Source organism: Pongo abelii, chromosome 9 (assembly GCF_028885655.2).
Source record: "Pongo abelii isolate AG06213 chromosome 9, NHGRI_mPonAbe1-v2.0_pri, whole genome shotgun sequence".
NCBI lineage: Eukaryota > Metazoa > Chordata > Mammalia > Primates > Hominidae > Pongo > Pongo abelii.
The window spans coordinates 40,225,264-40,253,077 of NC_071994.2; the positions used below are offsets into that span (position 1 = coordinate 40,225,264).

At 39.4% G+C, this 27,814-nt stretch overlaps 1 protein-coding gene and 1 long non-coding RNA gene across 3 annotated transcripts in view; one reads left to right on the top strand and one right to left on the bottom strand.

The window, feature by feature from the left end:
* LOC103891832 (uncharacterized) overlaps positions 1-27,814 on the top strand; it is a 173,254-nt gene that overhangs the window by 132,186 nt on the left and 13,254 nt on the right. The window lies entirely within an intron of this gene.
* The window catches only part of BBOX1 (gamma-butyrobetaine hydroxylase 1), a gene marked incomplete at its 5' end in the record, with an annotated part of 81,700 nt that overhangs the window by 34,377 nt on the left and 19,509 nt on the right, over positions 1-27,814 (bottom strand). Inside the window, 1 exon segment of the mRNA NM_001133318.1 lies at positions 5,861-6,059. Within this exon segment, the coding sequence (NP_001126790.1) occupies positions 5,861-6,059 (199 nt within the window).

Below are 27,814 nucleotides of genomic sequence, written 5' to 3' on the forward strand. Positions count from 1 at the left end.
CCTCTGAGCCAGGTGCGGGCTATACTCTCCTGGGGCACCGTTTCCTAAGCCCGTCGGAAAAGCACAGTATTCGGGTGGGAGTGGCCCGATTTTCCAGGTGCCGTCTGTCTCCCCTGGAAGGGGAACTCCCTGACCCCTTGCGCTTCCCGAGTGAGGCAATGCCTCGCCCCTGCTTCGGCTGGCGCACGGTGCACTCACCCACTGACCTGCGCCCACTGTCTGGCACTCCCTAGTGAGATGAACACGGTACCTCAGATGGAAATGCAGAAATCCCCCGTCTTCTGCGTCGCTCGCGCTGGGAGCTGTAGACCGGAGCTGTTCCTATTCGGCCATCTTGGCTCCTCCCCCCGAGAGCACTCCGCCTTCTTAGTTTTCAAAGGTTAGTTTGACTTGTAGAGTTACAAGCAGGATAGTTAATTAATAATATAAAATATAGTTGACAAATATTTTTTAAAATGACACTGTACCCTTCCCACCAAGTCTTTCTTTCTCTCCCTTTCTCTGTGTCATGCACACAAACATACTCACAGATGAGCTTATGTAAATAATAATTCCCTGGCCTCTCCAGTTTATTTAGTTGTCCAACTCATTAAAAAAAGGAATTTTCAGGGTTTGAGTTTTGCCATTTTAGAGAAGATTGTCTGAATTTTTCAATATTATCTTACCAGAATTATAGTGTGAAAAGACCATGCATTGCTACAGTCCAGCATAAAAAACAGTCGTGACATCTTACAAGAGTGTTGTTCGTTTTCTTTTATTAATATAATGCATGTATTACTACTAAAAATAGAATCTGCAACAAAAAGTAGAAATTGCCTTACTTTATGTTACGAATTTGTGGGAGAGAATTTCCACTACTCTTTTCTGATGGACCATCAAGAGTGCAAAACTGGTTCATTTGAGTGAGGAGCATATAATTATTTTGTTTTATTATAACGCCAGGGATTGGGGATGAGGTACTGGTAGTGGTTTCACAGAACAGAGGCTGAGAGAGAATTTCTACTGTAGCACGCGGAGGATGCCAGATCAATGGGAGGATGTAGCAGGTGTGGTGGTTGGAAGGGAAGAGGAAAAATGTTAGTAAGTCAAGTGAAAAGGGCATGAAAGGCCAAAAAGCAGCCAAAAAGACATGAAGACTTGGCACAGGTTGTCTGTAGTCAGAATAAAGGTCCAGGAGATATAAAAGCGAGAGATCATGCAGCAAACAAAAGGTTAAGCAGGAAGAGAAAGAAGCAGTCCTGAACAAACAAGTGAGAAAGGGACTGATTTAGGGGATGGCCGGGAATGGGGAAGAATGGCATGTTATATAAATGGCATGTGTCTGAGTTGGATTAGCTTGAGGATGGGGAGGAAGGGCTGCACGGCATTGCATAATCTTAATTAAATTTATATTATTTTGCCACACCTATTCACACAACAGTAGCCTGTGTAAATTTTGAGGAGTGGATTCATTTTGTCTGAAGATAATATTGGTAGATGAGTATTTCCCCATCTTGACCATGCTTTGCATCATCCTGGGGATCACCTTCCAGTTATCCACCCTCTTTGAACTGCTGTTGGCATATATTGACTGTCATGTTCCCTTAATTGGAATGCCAAAAGTCCGGGGTTACTTTTCAGTCTGTTCCTTCGCTTTATGGAATTTTTATTGGCCTAGATTACTTAAAGGAAGCCAATTCAAGTATTTACATTTACCCACATACAGTAATTACAAAAGATACTTTTTCATAAAGTAGAAACCCAAGTCTAAACCCAACAAAATGCCTCGTACAGTGCCATGCATGTATTAGTATTCAAGAAAGATACTCTGTTTGATTGACAGAAATTGTACTTTCTTTGGGATTTACTTTGTAGGATACATTCTGAAAAAACATCCTAACTTGGTATAATCATTGAAAATGACAGTGTATGATAGAATGTGGTTTACAATAACTGCTTCCCAATGGATTAAGTCATGTCATAAAATTCATTTCTTCAATAATATCACCTTTCCTAAAAGGGCTCCAGAAAATTATTTTCATTGATTTTCTTTTTTTTTGTTGGGGGAGAAAGGACATGAGATGAAGCATTTTGGCATTGGTCTGCTCCACGTTTTTTTAGATACTGCTCCACGTTTACATGTATTTGACAAAATTGACAATGAGAGTTTCTTTACCTACTCTTATTCTTTTGTCCCAGGAAAGTATTCATCATTATCAAGGGAGTAAAGTTACTGAGCATTTCACATGGTTGCATAAAAAATATTGTCTAGATGATGATGTGCTGACAAAATAATGACAAGCATCTGAGAAAATACAGATGTGGAAAATGACATGCACTTTTGTCCTGAAAGTTATTGCCATTTTGATTTAGTTGAACATAAGTTTATAATGGTGAAAGATTCTAATAATTATTGCATTCATCTGCTGGCTTATAGTCCTTTACAAAGATTTAGGCATGATTTATTCATTAAACATTTATTCCTTGCCTTCTGTATATGAAGACTACATGAAATGCTGGAATCTACTGTTTTTTTGTTCATCCAACCAGCCACTTAACAATTGAGATGACAGCCAAGAACCAAAAATAGCTATTCTCATTCTCATTTTAGACTCATGCATTTAACATTTTTGAAACTAATAACCCTACTTGAATGGAAAAGTGCGAGGTGGGTATTAGTTTCCCAAGGAAGGCATGTCTAACGTGGCACCATCAGCAAGCTATTATTGTTTTAGGCATCTAACCAAGAGCAGTCATAATCTTCCTTGAAAAATCTGCATGGAGAGCAAAGTTTACTTTTAATCTGTTCCCACTTTCCTTTCTCTATCCCTCTCCTATTGTTTAATCTCTTTTCTCCATTATTTATTGTGTGCATTTATTCATTCCATTCACTCACTCACCTACTAATTATTTTTGAAACAAGAGTAAGATACTTTTCCAGTGGAGAAACAAAGATATGAAAGGGAGGGACATTGTTTAAGGCAGCTACTGAGTCTGTTCTGAAGATGTCATATCCAGGCACAAACAAAGTAGAAAGAATAACGTAAATGCCATTTAGTGCACATCATTGTGAGAGTTCAGATGATGTAAAGCAACCAAGTTCTATCCCAACAGAGACCTGCCTTCTATTGAAGTACCCCTTCCTTTCAGCCAGAGGTTCTCAACCTTGGCTGCACATGAGAATCACCTGCAGAGTTTTGAAGAGTCCTGATACTCAGGCCAAATACCAATACTGTTAAAAAAAAAAAAAAAGAAAAAAAGAAAAACAAACTCTGGAGATGGGATGCAGATGTCAGTATTTTTTAAATCGGCTATTCCAATAAGCAGCTTAGGTTGAAAACCACTGTTCTAAGTATGCTTTCTTCTTTTAAATCTATGTTACCCAGACTTCAGTATCACTTTTTGCACATTACTATGCAGAGAAATGGAAAAAGGGGACAATGTTAGAGAAAATATTTATTTTTCTTATTCTCTGAACATCAGCAAAAACAAAAAAGCAAATAAAACAGCAATAACAAAAACAACAAAACTGTTCTGTCAGTTCTTGAGGTAGAGAATTAAAAATTGTCAAAAAATATGTGGAGAGATCTTGATAACCAGTGGTAGAAGTAAGGGGTAAGCTGGAAAGAAAGGCGTTTTCTGGCATGCGCATAATTTGAGAGATTCAGGTAAGAAATGTGATCATCTAAGGAAGGTGAGATGGGGTAGGTTAACTTTTCTGGTTAGGTGGCAAGGTCCATAAAGACATGGAATGGTAGTAGGAGGTCTGATTTGTTTTGACAACAGACCTTTAGTATTTATTCCAATAATTTCACAATATTAGATCAGTGGCCAAATTATGAAGCCCTTTTATAGGACCTGCAAAAACAAAACAAAACACACATAATAAATCAAGCTTAGATTCTGACCCGTAGTGTGGTGGGTTTGGGGGGTAGTTTAGAGAACTCCAACACAGAGCCCCAAATTTGGCCACTCTTATGAAATTGTGAAATGTCTTGGAATAGATACAAAAAGTTTGTTGTCAGCAAATAAAAACTAAGTAAAACGACTTAGAAGAGATTTGTTTCAAAGTGTCCTGTTTAACACCAGTGGCTAAAAGCTCTTCTTTTCCATGTGCTTTCTTCGTATTATTGACAGCAAGGTAGAGCAGAAAGTCCATAGATAGGACAGACTCTGGTTCATTTATTACTCTCTGTGGGCACTTGGGTTACAAATTAATTCTCTGGGCTTCAGTTTCCTTATCAGTGAACTGAAGGATAATATTTATTCCAGAAAGTTGTTGTGAGAATTAAATGAACAATACATAATACAGTTAAGGCTCTTAATAATTTTGAGATTTCCCCCCTCTTTCCTTTGTCTGTTGTTGTTGCTGTAATCTCTAGGGCAGCTCAAATTCTTGCAGGTGTAAGGGAGATACAAATTTTATACAACACAAATCCACTAATGGTAAATGTAAGTTTCGGAGTCAGAGTAGGTGCTGTGTTGTCTAAGTCTAAACGTGGCAGAGATGGCAGAGTCTTTCAGTGACTGAGTATTTTTGGTCTCCTGTTCATCTACAGACCAAGTCTTACTCTAGTTTAGGGGTGGCAAACCTAAAGAGTAGCAGGGACCTTGCAGGTCTGGAGAGGGTGGAGGATTTTGGCAAACTGGAGAGTGAGTCTACACTCTCTTCAAGAGCAGCCTCTACTTGTATCCAGCAGATTGTTGGCATGCAAGGATTTAGGCTCTGTTGTTGCTAGATATGATTTTTCAAGAAAAGTCAGGTCCACATGTAATGTAAAATCTCACAGTTTTCAAGTGTTGACAACTAATTCCGTTTTCTTTCAACATCATATGGGCCAAACAAAACATCTGAATACAGCTCGTGTGCTTCCAGTTGTAACCTTTGGAGTTGGAAGGCCCCTTTCACTTTCAGTGCTCTCTACTCTATAAGCCCAAGAATAATTGCATTAATCCCACATGAGGGGCTCACTCTAAAGAAATACAGTTATACTCCCATGTCTACATAAGTGTTTCCTGTTGTTAGTGTTTAACTATCCATAATTAATGTTACCTCCCAGGAAATTCTTATGCAAACAGCCTCTTGTTCCAAAGTTAAAATCAATTATATCTCCCTGTTACTTACTAAAGCACATAGGCCTAATTTTATGAATGTTAGTTTTATCTTTTAAACATGTCTGTGACTGATTTTAATTTCTCAGGGCCCAACTTTATTTTCAGCCAACTCTTGGGAGGTAAAAGTTTGATGAACTTTAACATAAAGTTTAATATGTTGTAAAGTCTTGGAGAAACACAGTCTTTCATCACACCTGTTATGGAATAATTATGTCCCCCCAAATTCATATGTTGAAGCCCTAACCCCCAATGCTTGGAGATGGAGCCTTGGGCCCTAAGCTGATAGGACCGGTGTCCATATTAGAAGAGACAGCAGGAGTGTGCTATGCACAGAAGAAAAGCCATGCGAGGACACAGTGAGAAGACAGTCATCTGCACGCCAGAAAACATAAGCCTCACCAGAAACCAACCCTGCCAGAACCTTGATCTTAGACTTCCAGTTTCCAGAACTGTAAAAAAAAAAAAAAAAAATTTCTGCTGTTTAAGTTATCTGATCTGTGATATTTTATTATGGCAGCCCAAGCAGACTATATACACCACCTATAACTAGCCTGTTGTCTTTGGTGCCTGGTGTCTTTGGGCTTTTGGTCCCTTAAAAAATTATCATTCTCAGCAAAATACTACTTTTAGACTCTTCTTTTTATCTGACTTCCTGCTCAAGACATTATGAAAATTTCTGTATCTTCAATCAAGGCGGTTGTCCTCAGTTGGGAACTATTTCAAACTTTATCTGTGATGGCAGAATACAAACCGTTTGGTGACTCACCCATAAAATGTGAGATAGAGGAAACCCATCCTTTTCCCAAGTTTTGAAACTTCTCCTGGTTTGTCAGATGCTCCAGTGAGTCGTACTATGCCTACTTTCTTGAGGGTGGAGAGCCACTTGTATGCATGTTCATCATATCTTAAAACATCTTCAAAATCCAAAGTGGGTAGCTGGAGCTCTGAGCCCCAGTATTGGCATTCTGTGAAATGAAGAATTCAGATGGGATTACATTCTTTTTACATAAGATGACAACCTCAGAGAAGGGGCTAGTTCATTAAAGTTGATTGTTGATTTATAATGGAGTCTATTACATGTTATTCATATTAGAAATGCCCAAGTCACTAGGCCTTTCTTCCTTGGCGCCACACCAGTCTGTTATATGCCTCCTGCTTATAACTGTGTCTGGCCCATAGCAGGTATTCAATATGCCCCATTTGTTAAGGGAATATTGTTTAGCTGATGAATGACTCTTGATCTGTATGTTCTTAGGGCTTCTCTGCATGGACACTACTTAGAAATAACTCTGAGATACTGTATGTGTTAACAGCCAAGTTATATTGCTCAACTCCAAATAGATGATAAAATCAAAATGGTAGATTAGAACAGCATATGTCTATTCTTGGGAGCTGGGGGTTGAGGAGAGCTTTGACATGGTAGGTACAGCTCTTCTTTCCTCTTATTTCACCTGTTAAGAAGCAACCTCTGGGATTAAGTGATCCTTTGGGGTCAGCAAGAAAAGATGAAGGTATATTCCTGGAATGCATAGACCTTTTAGTGGGAGCGCCACACAGATAAAGTCAAATGCTTTCCATTAGCTCTCTCATTCTTCATGATTAAATGGTCATAAAAATGCTTAATTGAGAAAACAGAAAGAAAAATGTAAAAAATAATTGGCTTGCAAACCGGGCTCTCCCAAAGGAAGTGGAACACAGAGGAAATGCAAATTTGCCAAGGAAAATAAAACAGATATTACCAACTGAATTCAGGAAAAGCCTGACTCTAGCTAATCCATTTGATTTCTTCCTTCCTTGGTAAGAAAATTGCCCTAGGAAGGTAAGCCTTCCTAAAAAGTGACAGAATGAGAATTTGTGATGTCAATATCATTGTGAGCAATGCTTTACTTTTCTAGCTGGGGAATGTGTCATTTTATAGAAACAAAATAAAGCCCCCTGTTTAAGAATGAAGAATGGTGCCTCTTGTAGTAGATGTGGACTGGAAACCATTGCTTCTTTGATGTCAGCATAGCTGTTTCTGCAGAAATAGGAATTTATGTAGGCGTCAGATAGTGGCTTTAGTAGTAAAAAGATACATGCAGGTGCACAGAGCCACTTCTTGCTCTTCCACCAGCTAGTTGCATAAGGACATTGGCAGAGGTTAGTAGGTGTGTGTATGTATGAAAGCCTAATTAGGCTATAAATGCATATATTGTCAAAGTTTCTGAGTTATTAAGCATAGCAGTTTGCATGATGAGCCAGAATTTCCAGGACCAAAATTGCAAACTGTAAATTAGGCCTCCCTAGAGCTGCATTAATTATTTTTTACTATGCTAATATTCGTTAGTACTGAACACATTCCACAGGCCTCAGTGACTTACTGTATTGTCTCTGAAAGTTGAGCTGATATCCAGCCACTGGTTCTGAATTCCTAATTTTAACTCTTTTCCCTCTGTGAGGAGTAACCAGAACTGAAAGAACTACAGTCTTTCCAGCTCCTTAAGCATTGCTTTTCAAGTGCTTCTGATATTTGAGAAAACTTTAGAATTTAATATTAGCCAAGTCACTTTGGCAAAGAGAAACAGGTCAGCACATGGGCCATGTTTTATTAGACCAGAACAAGTTGGTTAAATCAATAACAGACAACGAGGCATGAAGGTTTCAGGATTATTATACATTTTGGGGGAGAGAGGAAGGATGGTTTGATACAGTTTCTTGGTATTTCTTGATTATATGAGCTACCTAATCAATAGTCATTTGTTGGTTTATCTTTTCAATAAGGCTAATATTTTATCATGTCACAAGGCGTGGTGATAGGCAGTAGGTTTTGAAGAGTTCACAGTCTATAGGAGAATTTAACATAGAAGGTGGCAATTAAAACAAAATATAATCATTGCTATAGTTGAGATATGTTCAGGATACCAAGAAGGTATCTGTTGCGGGAAGTCAGGGACCCTGAATGGAGGGACTGGCTGGAGCCATGGCAGAGGAACATAAATTGTAAAGATTTCATGGACATTTATCAGTTCCCAAATAATACTTTTATAATTTCTTATGCCTGTCTTTACTTTAATCTCTTAATCCTGCTATCTTCCTAAGCTAAGGATATACATCACCTCAGGACCACTGTGATAATTGTGTTAACTGTATAAATTGATTGTACAACGAAAGACAACCATAAGGTCTGACTGCCTGAGGGATCGGGCAAAAAGAGCCATGTTTTTCTTCTTGCAGAGAGCCTATAAATGGATGTGCAAGTAGGGAAGATATCGCTAAATTCTTTTCCTAGCAAGAAAGGAATATTAATATTAATACCCTGGGAAAGGAATGCATTCCTGGGGAGAGGTCTATAAACGGCCGCTCTGGGAATGTCTGTTTTATGTGGTTGAGATAAGGACTGAGATATGCCCTGGTCTCCTGCAGTACCCTCAGGCTTACTAGGGTGGGGAAAAAAACTCCGCCCTGGTAAATTTGTGGTCAGACCGGCTCTCTGCTCTCAAACCCTGTTTTCTGCTGTTTAAGATGTTTATCAAGACAATACGTGCACCGTTGAACATAGACCCTTATCAGTAGTTCTGCTTTTGCCCTTTGCCTTGTGATCTTTCTTAAACCCTTACCAGTAGTTCTGCTTTTGCCCTTTGTCCTATTCCCTCAGAAGCATATGATCTTTGTTAGACCCTTACTAGTAGTTTTGCTTTTTGCCCTTTGAAGCATGTGATCTTTGTACCTACTCCCTGTTCTTACACCCCCACCCTTTTTGAAACCCTTAATAAAAACTTGCTGGTCTGAGACTCAGGCCAGCACCACAGTCCTACTGATATGCGATGTCACCCCCGGCGGCCCAGCTGTAAAATTCTTCTCTTTGTACTGTCTCTCTTTATTTCTCAGCCAGCCGACACTTATGGAAAATAGAAAGAACCTACGTTGAAATATTGGGGGCAGTTTCCCCTAATAGGTATTAAATTTTCTGATCCCTTGTCTAATGTTCTTTCTTGATGCCCAGCTACTCTTTCACGTTCATGAAGTTCCCCAGGGCAGTCCCTCATACTTAAACTATTTCCAAAAGAAAATGGGATTGATTTCATATGGTAAGAGCCTCTTCTCAGAGAGGCAATAAGATGTGGCTTTGTTTTGAATCTTGGATTATGTGATTGTTTGCTTTGCCACTCCCATTTGCTCATTGTGTTTACAGTCCTCTGATTGTAATATCTGATACCAATTAAAAAGGTTTGAAGGAAGAGGATGATAAATGTTATACAAATTACATACTGACTGCCTAACTAGGAAGGTCATTTGGGTTTTAGTGAGAAGAAAAATTTACTGGCCAAAACATCAGTGTTAAGGGCGTAAATAACAAACCACCATTTCCTCTTTCCAAAGCTCACACCTAAGTGGACCATGTCCGGAACATTAAAAGATTTATTGAAAACAGCTTTAAGCTTGTTAGAAATCAGGGGCTCATGGAGTATTAGAAGTGGATGCGATGTTAAAGACTCACTTGGCATTTTCATATTGATTTTTCGATTTCCCATCACCATTTGTTCTTATCACTGAACAAAACGTTTGCCTAAATTGCAGCTGAAAATTCTGGTTTTCTGGCACTGTGGTAATTGGTCCAAAAATGTATTTTCTATTCCTATGTAGACTGTTGTATGGAATTAGGTATTGTCTACATGATTATCTATAGTAAATGTGTTGCCTTTACTACAGCTGTTTAAGTAATTTATTGATGAGCATTTATTAAGATTTTAAGAAAAATGTATTGTTTCCTATTGAGAGTAAACCAGCCTAGAGAGATGATAGTGGTACAGACTATAGTACTGTCCAATAGGAATTTCTGCAGTAATGGAAATATTCCATAACTGTGCTGTCCAATATCATAGCTACTAGAAACACATGGTTATTGAGATTTGACATCTGGCTGGTGAAACAGAGGCACTAAAGTTTTTACTTTATTTAATTTTAATTAATTTAAATAAATAGCCATATGTGACTGGTACTGCATTAGATAGGTCGTGCATGAAGAAAAGAGCATGGAGGCAAGAGGCTTGGGTTTGAATCACTGTCCAGCCTCTTACCAGATGCTATCATTTCTTGGCTTCTTCTCTGTGTCTCACTCTTTTATAAAATAGAGACAGTTATACTTACTCTGCAGATCGTTTATGACCATGTAATAATATTATGAAAGGAGTTTGGTACAGTACATGGCACATAGAAGATCCATAGTATCAATAATAATAGCTAATATTTGCTGAATAGGTCAGGCACAGTGCTAGTACCTTATTTCTTTTAATCTCTACAGCAAATATCTGTAACAGATGCTTTCAGTGTTGCTGTGTTATAGAGAAGGGAACAGAGTTCCAAGTCATGCAGCTAATGATTTACAAGACTACTTAGTGAAATCCAGGTGACTGATTCAAAAATCTATAATTTTAACAACTGCATATAAAATAAACACTTGATGCCTTGAAATACTATCATCATGGGTATTTTTATGTCCTGTGTCTGAATGTCCATAGCTTAGTCTGTCCCTCATAAAGGAAATCGACTAGATGAAAATGAAAGCAGAGCACGTTACAATTAGGAACATTTTGTCTGAACTTGTTCAAGCATGGGTGTTTAAAGATAAACTTTGGCTCCTAGTCAGAATTTTAAATGCAGGAAAAACACTATGAGCAGGTTTCATTGCACAACACTGAAACAACATTGCTGTTCACCTTTGGTGAAATGAACCAAGGCTTTGCACACTGAAAAATCAGCTAGCTTCTCTTCTTTAGTATATGCCACTATATTTCAGTGATCCACGCCTTTTTGGTTTTACTTAAGGTCATTATCACTTTCCAGAGAGTTTCAGTGACCATGTGGCAGGGAAATATAATACACAGTGATTGAAAAATCATTTTCACAAGATGAATTTTCTTTAAACGTTGAGTTTATATTTTGACTACATTGTTGATTCAAGAAGCGTCTGATTAGGGCACACACTACATACTTCCATAGCATGTTTCAGTGAATTTTTGTTTCTATATGAGCTTTTATTTCCATTATAAAATAGCACCCACACACACTCACCCATAATATTCTTTGTTTTAAAAATACAGAAAGATTTATATTCTTTAAAAAAATATATCATCCTTTAGATGTGTAAAGTTAACCATATTCACACAAAGACACTCTAGGATAATGCACAGCTGTCAGTACAATAGGCAGCATATTCTGTAGTATAAATAATTCCAATTTTACAGGACTTTACCATCTCAGTGTGGTTACAGTGGTTTTTCAGTTCTTCAAAGTTTATACTTTTTCAACCATAGCTCTCATTTTGGAGTGCTCTAGTTAGGAGTTTTGCTGTGGACCAATATGAGCCTCTCCTAAATTTGATTATGCTAAATGTGACTTTCACAGACGCTGCTGTGACTAACCAGTTTTCAAATTCATCATAGTGGCCTGAATGCAAAATACTCCAATTTTCAGGGATACAGACATACCCTTGGAGTTACTGCGGGTTGGGTTCCAGACTGCCACAACAAAGCAAATAGCTAAATAAAGTGAGTCATGCAGACTTCTTGGTTTCCCAATGCATACAAAATTTATGTTTACATTATACTGTAGTCTGAAGTATGGAATAGCACTACATCTGAAAAATATGTATACCTTAATTAAAAAATAATTCATTGCTAAAAATTGCTAATGATCATCTTAGTCTTCTGTGAGTCATAATCTTTTTGCTGGTGGAGGGTCTTGCCTCAACGTTGATGGTTGCTGACTGATAGTGTGGAAGTTGGTGAGGGCTGGCGTGGCTGTGGCAGTTTCTTAAAATAAGACAACAGTGAAGTCTGCTCCATTATTAATTCTTTCTTTCGCGAAGTATTTCTTTGTAGTATGTGATGCTGTTTGATAGCATTTTTTCCACAGTGGAACTTCTTTCAAAATTTGGGTAAATCTTCTCAGACTCTGCCACTACTTTATAAACAGCATTTATGTAGTATTCTAAATCCTTTGTTTTCATTTCAACAATGTCTACATCATCTTCACCAGGAGTAGATTCCATCTCAAGAAATCACTTTCTTTGCCCATTCAGAAGAATCAACTCCTCATTCATTCAAGTTTTATTATGAGATTGTAGCAATTTAGTTACATCTTCAGGCTCTACTTCTAATTCTAGTTCTCTTGCTATTTCCACCACATCTGCAGTTACTTCCTCTGCTGAAGTCTTGAACCCCTCAAAGCCATCCATGAGGGCTGAAATCAACTTCCTCCAAACTCCTGTTAATGTTGATATTTTTACCTCCTCCCATGAATCAAGAACGTTCATAAAAGCATCTAGAATGGTGAATCCTTTCCAGAAGGTTTCCAATTTATTTTGCCCACAGCCGCCAGAGGAAACACTATCTGTGGCAGCCATAACCTTATAAAACCTGTGTTTCTTAAATGATAAGACCGGAAAGTCAAAATGACTCCTTGCTCCCTGGGATGCAGAATGAATGTTGTGTTAGCAGGCATAAAAACAGCATCAATCTCCTTGTACATCTTAATAAGAGCTTTTGAATGACTAGTTACATTGTCAGTGAAAAGTAGTATTTTGAAAAGCATCTTCTCTTTCTGAGCCGTGAGTCTCAACAGATATTGAACAAATATTCAGTAAGCCATGCTGTAAATAGACGTATGGTCATCCAGGTTTTGTTTTTCCATTGATAGAGCACAGGCAGAACAGATTCAGTATAATTCTTAATGGTCCTAGAATTTTCAGAATAGTAAATGATCATTGGTTTCAACTTAAAGTCAATAGCTGTATTGGTCCCTAACAAAAGGGTCAGTCTGTTTTTTGGAGTGTTGAAGCTAGTCGTTGACCTCTCTTTTTTAGCTATGAAAATCCTAGATGGCATCTTTTCCAATATTAGGCATTTTATCTACATGGAAAATCTGCTACTTAGCATATCCACCTTCATCAATGATCTTAACTAGATCTTCCAGATCACTTGCTGCAGCTTCTACATCACACTTGCTACTTCACCTTGTACTTTTATGTTATAGGGAAAACTTCTTTCCTTAAACCTCATGAACCAACCTCTGCTACTGCCAGACTTTTCTTCTGTAGCTTCTTTACCTCTCTCAGCCTTCACAGAATTAAACAGAGTTAGGGCCTTGCTCTGAATTAGGCTTTGGCTTAAGGAAATGTGGCTGCTTTGATCTTCTATTCAGACCCCTCAAACTTTCTCCACATCAGCAGTAAGGCTGTTTTGCTTTCTTATCATTTGTGTGTTTACTGGAGTAGCACTTTCAATTTCCTTCTGTAATTTTCCTTTGCATTCTTCACAACTTGGCTGACAGTCTGGTGCAAGAGGCCTAGCTTTTGGCCTCCCTCAGCTTTCATGCCTTTCTCACTAAATGTAATAATTTCTAGCTCTTGATTTAAAGTGAGAGACATGCAACTCTTCCTTTCACTAAAACACTTAGAGGTCATTGTGGGGTTATTAATTTGCCTAACTTAAATATTATTGTCTCTCAGGGAACAGGGAGGCCCAAAGAGAGAGAGAGAGAGAGATGGGGGAATGGCTGGACAGTAAAGTGGTTAGAACACATACATTTATTAAATTATCTGTCATATATGAGTACTGGTTATGGTACCCCAGAAAAATTACAGTAGTAAGCTCAAAGATCACTGATCACAGATCACTATGACAGGTATGAAAATAATTAAACCGTTTGAGATACTAAGATAATTGCCAAAATGTGACACAGAGGCAAAAATTGAGTACATGCTGTTGGAAAAATGTGCTGATAGACTTGCTTGCATGTTGCTACAAGCCTTCAGTTTGTAAAAAATGCAGTATCTGTGAAGCTCAGTAAAGTGAAGTGTAATAAAACAAAGTATGCCTGTACTAATATATCTGAAATCATACTACATTTTATTAAATCCAGCAGGAAAATTATTCTATGATGTCTGCACAGAAATTTTAACTTTTTGTGTGTTGAAAGAGTAATTTAAAAGGATTTTCTTATCTTCCCCCAGCTGTAAAACATAACTATCCAGGGAACTAAAAGAAAATACATTCGACTAGAGTAAATCATTTATCAGGGGAATACATTAAAAACAAATTTAAGTTTCACACTTGGGTCTGGGTACATAAACAGTACGGAAAATGATGGAATATTTAAGGTATGAACCACCCTTCCTAATTTAACTTATGGTCTTACTAATAAATACTTCCTTGAACATGTGCTTCACACATCATAAAATTTATGAACAGGCTACATGCTGGTTTTCAAGGAACCATTTGTACAAGGTTTCCTTTTCAGGGTTAAGCATCACATTACTGGATCCTGAGCTGTATTTCAAAAAAGGAAAAGACACAAAGAAGCTCTTTAGTTAAAGATTCATGAGCACAGCATGCTGGGTTGCAATGTGTTATTTCAAGAGTTTAGGACCTTCTGTCCACCTGCACTGAACTGAGCTGTTGGCTCTGAAATAGCTTATCGAATATGCAGGGGATCAGCCAATCTCTTACTGCCTCTTCCTGTAAATACCTTCTAGGGGCCCTGACAAAAACAAAGTCTGACCTGTCCTAGAGGAAAGGCAGCTGAGTGGAAAACAGAGCTTTGATTTTCTTCTCGTGCATTATGGAGATCCTGCCCTCTTCAGATTTTTTTTTTTTTAACTTCTTAACCAGTGAATTCTACATGTCTTTCAAGATTCTGACCACTTCTTTTATGTTGAGATTTTCCTGAAGCTGACCCTGTGATGAAGATTTAAATGCAAGAAATTTATTGAGGCAGTCTATCCGGAAACACTCATAGAAGATGGGGAATTAAGACAGGAAAGAAGTGTCTGTTCATATCCTTTGCCCACTTTTTGATGGGGTTGTTTGTTTTTTTCTTGTAAATTTGTTTGAGTTCATTGTAGATTCTGGATATTAGCCCTTTGTCAGATGAGTAGGTTGCGAAAATTTTCTCCCATTTTGTAGGTTGCCTGTTCACTCTGCTGGTAGTTTCTTTTGCTGTGCAGAAGCTCTTTAGTTTAATTAGATCCCATTTGTCAATTTTGGCTTTTGTTGCCATTGCTTTTGGTGTTTTAGACATGAAGTCCTTGCCATGCCTATGTCCTGAATGGTAATGCCTAGGTTTTCTTCTAGGGTTTTTATGGTTTTAGGTCTAACATTTAAGTCTTTAATCCATCTTGAATCAATTTTTGTATAAGGTGTAAGGAAGGGATCCAGTTTCAGCTTTCTCCATATGGCTAGCCAGTTTTCCCAGCACCATTTATTGAATAGGGAATCCTTTCCCCATTGCTTGTTTTTCTCAGGTTTGTCAAAGATCAGATAGTTGTAGATATGTGGTGTTATTTCTGAGGGCTCTGTTCTGTTTCATTGATCTATATCTCTGTTTTGGTACCAGTACCATGCTGTTTTGGTTACTGTAGCCTTGTAGTATAGTTTGAAGTCAGGTAGCGTGATGCCTCCAGCTTTGTTCTTTTGGCTTAGGATTGACTTGGAGATGCGGGCTCTTTTTTGGTTCCGTGTGAACTTTAAAGTGGTTTTTTCCAGTTCTGTGAAGAAAGTCATTGGTAGCTTGATGGGGATGGCCTTGAATCTATACATTACCTTGGGAAGTGTGGCCATTTTCATGATATTGATTCTTCCTACCCATGAGCATGGAATGTTCTTCCATTTGTTTGTATCCTCTTTCATTTCAGTGAGCAGTGGTTTGTAGTTCTCCTTGAAGAGGTCCTTCACATCCCTTGTAAATTGGATTCCTAAGTATTTTATTATCTTTGAAGCAATTGTGAATGGGAGTTCACTCATGATTTGGCTCTCTGTTTGTCTGTTATTGGTGTATAAGAATGCTTGTGATTTTTGTACATTGATTTTGTATCCTGAGACTTTGCTGAAGTTGCTTATCAGCTTAAGGAGATTTTGGGCTGAGACAATGGGGTTTTCTAGATATACAATCATTTATGCAGCCAAAAGACACATGAAAAAATGCTCATCATCACTGGCCATCAGAGAAATGCAAATCAAAACCACAATGAGATACCATCTCACACCGGTTAGAATGGCAATCATTAAAAAGTCAGGAAACAACAGGTGCTGGAGAGGATGTGGAGAAATAGGAACACTTTTACACTGTTGATGGGACTGTAAACTAGTTCAACCATTGTAGAAGTCAGTGTGGCGATTCCTCAGGGATCTAGAACTAGAAATACCATTTGACCCAGCCATCCCGTTACTGGGTATATACCCAAAGGACTATAAATCATGCTGCTATAAAGAGACATGCACACATATGTTTATTGCAGCACTATTCACAATAGCAAAGACTTGGAACCAACCCAAATGTCCAACAATGATAGACTGGATTCAGAAAATGTGGCACATATACACCATGGAATACTATGCAGCCATAAAAAAAGGATGAGTTCATGTCCTTTGTAGGGACATGGATGAAATTGGAAATCATCATTCTCAGTAAACTATCGCAAGGACGAAAAACCAAACACCGCATGTTCTCACTCATAGATGGGAATTGAACAATGAGAACACGTGGACACAGGAAGGGGAACATCACACTCTGGGGACTTTTGTGGGGTAGGGGGAGGGGGGAGGGATAGCATTAGGAGATATACCTAATGCTAAATGACGAGTTAATGGGTGCAGCACACCAGCATGTCACATGTATACATATGTAACAAACCTGCACATTGTGCACATGTACCCTAACACTTAAAGTATAATAATAATAAAAAAAAAAGACAGGAAAGAAAACCTCTGGAACGTGTTGTAATGTACAGGTTACTGCTTTGGCAACAGGGGTTCAGCATCACTAGACTTCATAGGGACACTGTAGGGTATACCTTGGAGGTTTCCTACTAAGGGAAAGGACACTGAGGTGCTCAGGCTACCCATGCCTACCCCTCTTTGGTTGAGAGCTGCTCCTCTGGGCATCCACTCCTGCGTCTTTTTGTCCTTTCTTGTGCGCTGGCCAAGCATGCTGTCTCAGGCAGAGAGGGGAGATTAGCAGTCTTGCAACAAGAAGCTGCTGACATGTATGTGACAGGTGCTAAGGGGCTATAGCAGGGCACTGGAACCCTCTGCAATGCCCTTCTGGAAATCTCCTGCAACTGCTAAGGGTGCTCTGGATGCCTGATTTCTTTGGCCTTCCAGCACCTCAGTCCCAGTCCTCATTATGTTATGTTGAAATCTTTCACTCATACAACACATTTGTTGAAATCCTTGCTATGGAAAAGAGATCACATTTGTGAATAAAGATAGATATGATCACTTCTCTTGTTGGAGAAAAAGGATGCAAAAGCAAGGAAGCAAACACATAAATATTAATACATCAAAATAAAAATTTTGGCAAGTGTTATGAGGGTAACAAATGGGGTATATAACAATAATAAATGAATCTTGGGATTGGGATAGGGAATTGATTTAGACATGGTGATTAAGAAATACCAAGCAAAAGAGAAGCTATTTATGCCAAATCCTGAAGGATGAGAGAAGACAGTTATGCAAAGAGTAGGGGGAAGAGTGTCAGGTAGGAGGGACAGTGGGAAGATGGGAATTGTCTTGCTTGAAAATCTCAGTCACCAAGGATAGAACTGGGGCAAGAGGGCATGTACCAGATAAGGTGGAAAAGTGGGTAAGGGCTGGCTCAGGCAAGGCTCTGTCTCTTCCGCTAGATTGTAAGTTCCTCATGACCTATGAGAATCATGTCACTTATCTTTATTTTTTCACCAGTATTGCTCCTTTCCTTCCTCCCCAATTTGTGTAGTCCAACACTGAAGGTTTTCAGAAAACTGTTATGGTCTATATCCAAGACACATTTTTGCTTATTTCCTAATGATGACTAGAGGCTCGAAGCAATCCCTGAAAAATGAGATTGTGTCTGAGTGCACTTTTATATTTTAAAAGATGAAGAAATCCATAAAATCTTTAGGTGGTAACCCCACAAAACTCGGAAAGTATTGCTGAGAATGTACAAGTGGGGCTTCTAAACAATTCTAACCTGCTTGAAAGGAGAGACACACATTTTCATGTTGGACTGTTATGTATGCTCCTGACATATTCTGTATGCTCAGTCCTATGACCAGAATGACCATCTAGCTGGAGAAAGCAAAAATAACACAAAATAATGAAGAAACACTAATACTGACATATTCTGTATACTCATGCCTATGACCAGAATGACCATCTAGCTGAAGAAAACAAGAATTACACATAAAATAATAAAGAAACCATAAATGGCAGTGTATGAAAAATAATTTAAAAAACAATGAACCCTAATGTTTATTGAGCACTTATGATTTCAAGCACCCTTCTAAGGACTTTATATGGATTAATTTATATAAATCTCACAACAATCCCATAAGAGATACTCTATCATTGTTCTCATTTTATTGATGAGGAGACAGGCACAAGGAGCTTAGATAATTTGTCCAGCATCAGACAATATGTGTCAGATTTGGGATTCCCACACAATTTGACTGAAGACAATGGGAAAAGAGTTGTATGGTGAAGGAAAACACACACCAAAGGATGTCAGAAAGAAAGACTATTATTCCAGACTTCCTTGGAGTTGGCAGGGAAGATAGATAATTGTTTTACTCTCTGTCCTTGTGACTCTCCTCTATGACATCCATAAAAAGATCACAGAAGGCCCTCTTCATCCCTTTCAATGACATGCCACACACCTCCCTGTGGAACAGTGGGTTTCAAACAGCTCCAATTGTCACAGCTTCTTTCTGCTGCTGAGGCACAATAGACCTTTTAAACCCTAATTCTGTGTGCTCCAGAATTGCAGAATAGAGATATAGTTTGGATATTTGCCCCTACCCAAATCTCATGTTGAATTGTAATTCTCAGTATTGGAGGTGGGGCCTGCTGGGAGGTGATTGGATCATGGGGGTGAATTTCTCATAAATGGTTTAGCACCAGCCACTTGGTGCTGTCCTCACAATAGTGAGTGAGTTCTCAAGAAATCTGGCCATTTAAAAGTCTGTGGCACCCAGCGAAAGAAACTATCATCAGAGTGAACAGGCAACCTACAGAGTGGGAGAAAATTTTTGCAATCTATCCATCTGACAAAGGGCTAATATCCAGAATCTACAAAGAACTTCAACAAACTTACAAGAAAAAAACAAACAATCCCGTCAAAAAGTGGGCAAAGGATATGAACAGACACTTTTCAAAAGAAGACATTTATGCAGCCAACAGACATATGAAAAAATGCTCATCATCACTGGTCATTAGTGAAATGCAAATCAAAACCACAATGAAATACTATCTCACGCCAGCTAGAATGGTGATCATTAAAAAGTCAGGAAACAACAGATGCTAGAGAGGATGTGGAGAAATGAGAATGCTTTTACACAGTTGGTGGGAGTGTAAATTAGTTCAACCATTGTGGAAGACAGTGTGGCGATTCCTCAAGGATCTAGAACTAGAAATACCATTAGACCCAGCAATCCCATTACTGTATATATACCCAAAGGATTATAAATCATTCTACTATAAAGACACATGCACACGTATGTATATTGTGGCACTATTCACAATAGCAAAGACTTGGAACCAACCCAAATGTCCATCAATAATAGACTGGATAAAGAAAATATGGCACATATGCACTATAGAATACTATGTAGCCATAAAAAAGGATGAGTTCATGTCCATTGCAGGGACATGGATAAAGCTGGAAACCACCATTCTCAGCAAACTATCACAAGAACAGAAAACCAAACACTGCATGTTGTCACTCATAAGTGAGAGTTGAACAATAAGAACACATGGACATAGGGAGGGGAACATCACACACTGGGGCCTGTCAGGCGGGAGAGCTAGGGGAGGGATAACATTGGGAGAAATACCTAATGTAGGTGACAGTTTGATGGGTGCAGCAAACCATCGTGCCACATGTATACCTATGAAACAAAACGGCATGTTCTGCACATGTACCCCAGAACTTAAAGTATAATAATAATAAAAAAAAGTCTGTGGCACCTCTCTCTTTCTCTTGCTCCTGCTTGTACCTGTGATGTATCTGTTCCCCCTTCACTTTCTGCCATGATTGTAAACTTCCTGAGGCCTCCCTTGAAGCCGAGCAGATGCCAGCATCATGCTTCCTGTAAAGCCTACAGAATCTTGAGACAGTTAAACCTCTTTTTTAAATAAATTACCCAGTCTCAGGTATTTCTTTATAGCAACGCAAGAACCACCTAACACAGGCAGTCTTGAAGATGTGCATAAAGACAACTACTGCATTAAGTATTTCTTTGTAAGGCTAAGTGGTCTCTTTCCTCCCCAGTATTTCTTCATGCTTTCTGGGTACCATGCACTCTACTACCTTCTTTGCTTTTCTTCAGATGACATGTTTAAATTTGCTGATGCCCCCTGATAGCACTGGCATCTCGAATCGGACATAATACTACAGGTATGGTCTGATCTATGCCTGCAGGATGGGTTCATTCCTACATTTTTACTAATGCTGCCCGTATCTAATTAGTCTTTTTTGGCAGTCCCAACTCTGATGACTCATAGTAACTTTTCAGCCTACCAGAACATGTAAGAATTGCCTGTTAGCCAAGTATTTGTCTCCTGGATTCATGTAGTTTATTTCTGAAGCTAGTTCATTGAGAAAGAACTTACTAAGCACATATAGAGATGAGAATAAAGGCTACATCTGATATGGTCCTTTGTCAAATTTAACAACTCAAGGTTTGAAGGTGAAAAATCTGGATTCAAATCCTAGTTCCAACATTTCCTATCTGCATGACCTTTGGAAAGCGAGAAATTCTCTAAGTTCAGTTTCCTTATCTGGAAAACACAGGATGAGAACAACCTACAGAGCTATAAAATTTGAATGAGATAATATCTATCAAGCATTTAACATCGTGTGCCTGCTGTCTGGTTAAATCTTCACTTGAACCAAAGCAGCTGAATGTGGCTGGAGGAAAACACATGAGGATGAATGATTTTATTGTAATCTCTAGTTAACTATAACTTACACGTTCCTATCTGACTGTTTCTTATGTTTTCTATCCTCAAATCTTCCACACTTCGTCCTCATATTTATGCTCTTCTGGTGACTTTGATTCTTACTTCAGTGAACAGACAGAAGGACTCAGAAGAGAATTTCCATACACTGCTACCACCACATCCAACAACCTGCCTGAGTTTGTGTCCTTATCATTACTTGATGTATTGTAGGTAATTTGTACATTTATTTGTCTCTTTCTCTACCAAAATGTAAACTGCTAAGGGGCAGGATTTTTCTCTTATTTTTTTCACCACTGGTTCCCCAGTACCTAGAATAGTGCCTAGTACATAGCAGATACTCATTAAGTATGATGAATGAATAAATGCACAATCCATGGAAAGTGCCCAATAATGACATATGTTACTAATATTAGTTCTTTCTCTAGATTGTAACTGTCTAGTCTGAAAGAGAGTCAAATGCTATAGAAAATGACCATTTGGTATAGTAATTGTAGTGACAAGAGAGAGGACCCATACAAATTGCTGTGAGCACATAGAAGAGGAGGAAAATAGGAGGCATTTAATAGTTCAGATACCCTTAAATCAAACCTTGGCTCTGATACTTCATGTCTCTTTGATTACAAACTAGTTATTTATTTCTATCAGCCTAATTTTTCTTGTGTATAAAATGGTTACAATAATAATGCTGCCTGGAAGTTATTGCTAGGATTAAACAGGGCAATAAATATTAAGTGCTGAGCTCAGTGGCTGGCATATGGAAAATGATTTTAAAGCGTTTTTTAAAAAGAAAGAGCAGGATGAGAATAGGAAATAAGCTATAGGAGGAAGAAGAAGGGCATATGTTGATAGTGCGGACAGAGGGTTAACAGTAGAAGCAGCAAGATATGGTTGGATTCTGAATTATTTTGACGATAGAGCTAATAGAACTTTCTAATAAGTTGGATGAGTATCATGAGAGATAAACAGTAGTCAAGGGTAAGCCTGCTACTAGAGAGATGGAGTTGCCATCATCAGTTGAGATGGAAAATGCTGTATGTGGAGCAGAATTAATCTTAGAACATCCGCTCCCAGCAGCGGTTAATTTTTCCTTTGGTTTTCCTCATTTTTTTTTCCTTATTGTTTCAAGTAAATAACTTCAATAATCCCCTCTATCGTTGCCCATCATATATCTTGATTCATCAATTTATTCTGGGCTAGAATCTCCTATTATGTCTTACTGAAGTTTGAGCTTAAAGACTGTGGTTCCTCATTACATGGGCACATTGTTTTCTTTAGATGTTTTTCCTTTATATTCCCTATTGAGATCTGCTCTTCTATGGTGATGAGATTGTACCAATTTTCAGTTTGGAATTTTTCTTTTTCAAGTATCTAGCACATATGTGACATATAATGTAGCTGATGATTGCTGGTATTTTCATCTGTAGCTATTCTTAACTAACTAATGGATAACGCAGGATCACTTTCTTCCAAGTTTGCTGGTCATTCCAGCTTCACCAAACATTTCTATATTCTTGATTGGAATTAGGTTCATAATTGACCAGTCTTTTCACTGCCTTAATTCTATTTAAGTGAAACTATCTACCAGGTAGGTAAATTTTTGCTAGAAATCAAACCAATGTGTGACTAAAGTTTTTTTCATGGCAATTGTCCACCTTTGAGATACTCTCATGTGTTTAATCAGGAATAGAACATGATTGTTCTTCATGTAAGGGGAGCTCAAACATAAGATATTATAAGGCACTCTTCTTCTCTCCTGTCTTTTTCCCAAATGTTCTTTAATGTGCCATGTTTATGGCACTTTAACTAGAAGGAAAAGGGGAGACAGAAAGGATCTAGCAGGTTTTGAGCATCCACAGTGTGCCAGACACTGTGCTAAGTACTTACAGTTTATCACTTATTCTTCATCTCCCAAGGCTAATAGGCATTGCCTCTTTTAAATATGGAAAAAGTGAGGCTCAGGTCATTTATGAAACTAAGTCAAGTTCACAGAAAAAGGTCAAAACCAGCTCTTCTGACTCCAAAGTGTATGCTCTTTCTGTTAACACCATGTTATTTCATAAGTGAAGCACTTTCTTGATATAGTGCACTCTTTTACCTTCTCTTCTAACAAATTCTAACAAAATTCTTTTTGAAAAAAGTGTATGTGTGCGATGTTCCCCTCGTTGTGTCCATGTGTTCTTCTTGTTCAACTCTCACTTATGATTGAGAACATGCTGTGTTTGATTTTCCGTTCTTGTGATAGTTTGCTGAGAATGATGGTTTCCAGCTTCATCCATGTCCCTGCAAAGGACATGAACTCGTCCTTTTTTATGGCTGCATAGTATTCCATGGTGGGGGAATAGGGGAAGGATAGCATTAGGAGAAATACCTAATGTAGGTGATGGGTTGATGGGTGCAGCAAACCACTATGGTAAGTGTATACATTGTAACAAAACTGCACATTGTGCACATGCACCTCAGAACTTAAAGTATAATAAAAAAAAGAAAAGAAAAATGTGTATGTTTTCATTTGTATATGAAAGCCTTGCTGTTTCAATGTTACCAGTGAAGTAATGCCTATTTCCTAAGCTTACTTTCTTTCCTATTGATATCTGTGGCTTGGTTTAGGGATAAACATAAATGTAGGGTGGAATAATTGATGAAGGTCTTCATTAGGATGTGAGTAAGCCTTGTAGAATGGGTAGGTAAAGTTTGACCAGTCAGAAAGAGAAGAATAAGTCATGCAGGAGGCAAGCAGAACTTGGACAACAGAAGGAGCCCACATGCTCGTGGAGGGTCTACCAGATTGTGGGAGGATTAGAAAGCCCCAGTGAAGAATTTTATTCTGTAGGCAATGAGACCCCTGAGCAAGGGGGACGAGAGATGATTGTGAGCCTCAGGGGGATTGCCCTTAGAATTGTGCAAGCTGGGTATGAACAGAGAGGCCATGTTATGTCAGTAATACAGACATGGGATGATAAAAGGCTCCAACTAAGCTGTTGGCAAGAGAGACAATCTACATAATCTTTCCCTCCATAAGCCTGACTTAAATATAAGTCATCTCTGTACAAACAGCAAATATGCAATAAAATCAAAAGCCAATGGGAGACAACGAGAAAGCAATTTGCAATTTTAATAATAATATTCTACATTTTTCAGAAACAAATATTCTGTTCAAGAGGGTCAAGAAAAGTGTTTTTTTGGTTGTTTTTTTTTTTTTTTTTTTTTTAGATGGTGGATTAGAGACGTTGTTAGTATGCCTCTCCCTTTTGGAAAGAAGAAATAGTGTGTAGAGATTCACACTGTGAACTTTTTTCCAAGAAGCAACACAGGAACTTAATAGGAAAACTGAAAGAAACCACAGGCCCTTTGAAAGAAGTGGCAGGCTGTAGTCTTCACTGTAAGCCAGGTGGAAAACTGTAAGTCCCCAGAGTGCGAGGGCAGATAAACTGCTTCTGGGATATACCCTCCCACTGGGGAACCTGGCAATGCAGCCGATGGGGAAAGGCCTTAATCCTACCCGGCACTGGAGCTGATTTAGGGAGTGGTAGGGAATATAAAAGTAGGAGCAGCAGCGGGAAGACTTTTGTGCATTCCCAGTCTCCAGCATGGATGGAGGGAAGCCATTTTTGGTCCTACTTCACAGGGGACCTCATAGAAGTCTGTCAGCTAACGCAGGTGGCAGTCACAAGTTGAGAGAGGCTCCCAACTGAAATTCGGGATATAATCTCAAGTGCAGACAAACACCCTTGGTCGGAACTTAAGGGTAGGTGGGAAATGTGCTGCTGCCACAGGTGCAGGAGCTGGGTGTTCTGGCTTTGTGGGTGGACTGGAAGGGGTGAGATCTGAAAATCATGGCAGCTGTCTTCTGGGGAGTTCTGAACATAGACTGCTTAGGACTTAGCTAGCTGCTGCTAGTGGAGAGCACTGCAAGTCTGAGACCTGCCTTACCAAGTGAATGGGAGCTGAGTCGGGCTTATTGCCACCTGCTACTCCCCACTTTCTGCACAAACTCTTCTGTGCAGCAGGGACAGCTGTGCTTCTCTCTGGAACATTACCCTAGTGGCAAGAGAACTGCCCTCCAATTTCATAAAAACTGCTGCTTGCCCTGCATGTGGAGAGCCAGAGTGCGGCCCTGTCTGACCCAGCCCCTACCTGGCTTTGTCCTTCCACCCACTCTGGTAACTTAACACAATGGACAGAAAGTTTTGGGAGCTTTATGGCCCCACTCATTATCTGAGAATACAGAATACCTCCCCTAGGTGACAAAGCAAGCACAAATCCCACTGCTACTAACACAGCTGGTGCTCTTTTGCAAGTACCACCTCCTGGCTGGAGGCCAACTGACACAATCCATTATAGCATCTGCAGGTAGAATAACACAGTGCTCAGGAAGGAGAAAATGTGTGTGTTACCTCAGCTATCACCTTTGCCTGCAGCACCATGGCTAACCAGGAGGTCCTGAGTCTGCCCAAGTGACCTGTTCATTACTTCTTCAGCCAGCATTTGAGAAAGCCAACACACTAAGGTTATTTATAACCAAGGAACTTAATAGGGTCTACGTCACTCCCCTGCCATCTCCACCAGAGCTGGTGCTGGTATCTGCTGCTAGGAGACTAGAGGACAGATCACATCACTGGATCCCTTGCAGACATTTCCCAGCACCAACCTGGAGTGTGGCAGCCCCACTAGGTGGTTAGACCTAGAGGAGCAGCAGCATTCACAGTAGTCTGGTTCTCAGAAAATCCTACTCCTAGGCAGAGAGTGAATGTACCAGATTAAGAGAACACCTTGGGAGATAAACAAGTCTGGATGGCAGGCCTTGAGTCCCAGAACTTTCTGCTGGTGCGAAGTGTCTTTCAGCAGAGGCACAGATACAGTGCTGGGCTCAGTGGGGAAAGTCTGCAGCTCTGCCCCAACTGTCAGGCAGCCCTTGTGCTCACAAAGGGCCCTGGAGAAGAGGAATTCTTTTCCCTCCTGTCAATCACTGCAGACACAGCTAGGGCTTCTCCCATAGGAATTCAGCATGAGTGCACCTATAGGCAGCCTTTCTGGAACACTTCAGGGTGACTGGATCCCCACAAGAGGAGTGCCCTCTGGGTTCAGGCTTGCATGAGGGGTAGAGTCACAATTCGTCTCTACTTGGAATATCAAATATTCAACTCTACTTGGAATTTCATTCCTGCAGATGAAAAGAGATGCCTGTCTGATTTGAATAGCTGTAGCACTGGGTCAGGAGTGTGACTGGGAGGTGGATTGCTTTCCTGCTGGCCTGGCAAGGGAGAGGCCATCCTTCCCCCTGGTAAGATCTCAGTGCATTTCACTGAGAGCTTCCCCAGCCATCTCTGTCAAGACTGGGACCTCTGCCGATGATAGGGTGTTGCATTTACCCACCTGCTTCGGCCACAACTGGTTTCTATGCAGGGACACCTCTCCTACTGGGGAAAAATAAACAAAAATGTGCACACCACTGGGGAATGAGATAAGCTTAGAGAGACCTCTGCTATTCCAACCTCATAAGAGACAGTGAACTTAGTCATACACCAAGCACATCATTACTACAGCCAGCATCTGAGAAAGTCATCATACAAAGACTATAACAAGAAACTCTTACAGTCTTCACCCCTGAAAGCACCAAGAGCTGAATAAGGCTGCAATAAACTATAAACATTAAAGTCACATCCTTCAGGGGAAAAAAGAAATAAAACAGTCAAATAAAAAGAAGTCAACAATAATTAAAAGAAATAGTCTATCCAAATGAGAAGGAAACTGAAAAATAATTCTGGCAAGTATGAAAAAACAGGGTTCTATAACATCCCTAAGGTACCACATTAGCCACAGTCCTCCAGACCCCAGAATGGTAGATCCACTGACAGCTTGCACCATGTACCTAGAAAAGCCACAGACACTCAATGCCAGCCTGTGAAAGCAGCCACAGGGGCTATACCCTGCAGACCCACAGAGGCAGAGCTGCCCAGGACCTTGGGAGTCCACCTCTTGTGGCCTGAATGTGAGATATGGAGTCAAAGGAGATCATTTTAAAATGCTAAGATTTCATGACTGCAAAGTTTTCAAACTTTTGTGCTCTTCTTCCCTTTTAAATATAACTATCAGTTTTAGCTAATCTCTTTGTTCACACATATGAGTATAGACTTTTATAAACAGCCAGGTCACATCTTGAATGCTTTGCTGCTTAGAAATTTCTTCTGCCAGATACCCTAAATCATCTTTCTCAATTTCAAAGTTCCACAGATCTCTAGGGCAGGGGCAAAATGCTGCCTTTCTTCTTGCTAAAGAGTGACCTTTACTCCAGTTCCCAATAAATTTCTCATCTCCATCTGAGACTACCTCAGCCTGGGCTTCATTGTCCATATCACTATCAGCATTTTGGTTAAAACCATTCAACAAGCCTCTAGGAAGTTCCAAACTTTCCCACATCTTCCTGTCTTCTTCTGAGCCCTCCAGACTGTTCCAACTTCTGCTCATTTCCAAAGTCATTTCCACATTTTTAGGTTTCTTTATAACATTGCCCCACCCCCAGTACCAATTTTCTGTATTGGTCCATTCTCACACTGCTATAAAGAACTACCTGAGACTGAGTGATTTATGGAGGAAAGAGGTTTAATTGATTCACAGTTCCACAGGCTTATAGGAAGCATGACTGGGAGGTCTCGGGAAAGTTACAGTCATGGTGGAAGGTGAAGGGGAAGCAAGCATCTTTTCACATGGTGTCAGGAGAGAAAGAGCAATGGGGGAAGTGCCAC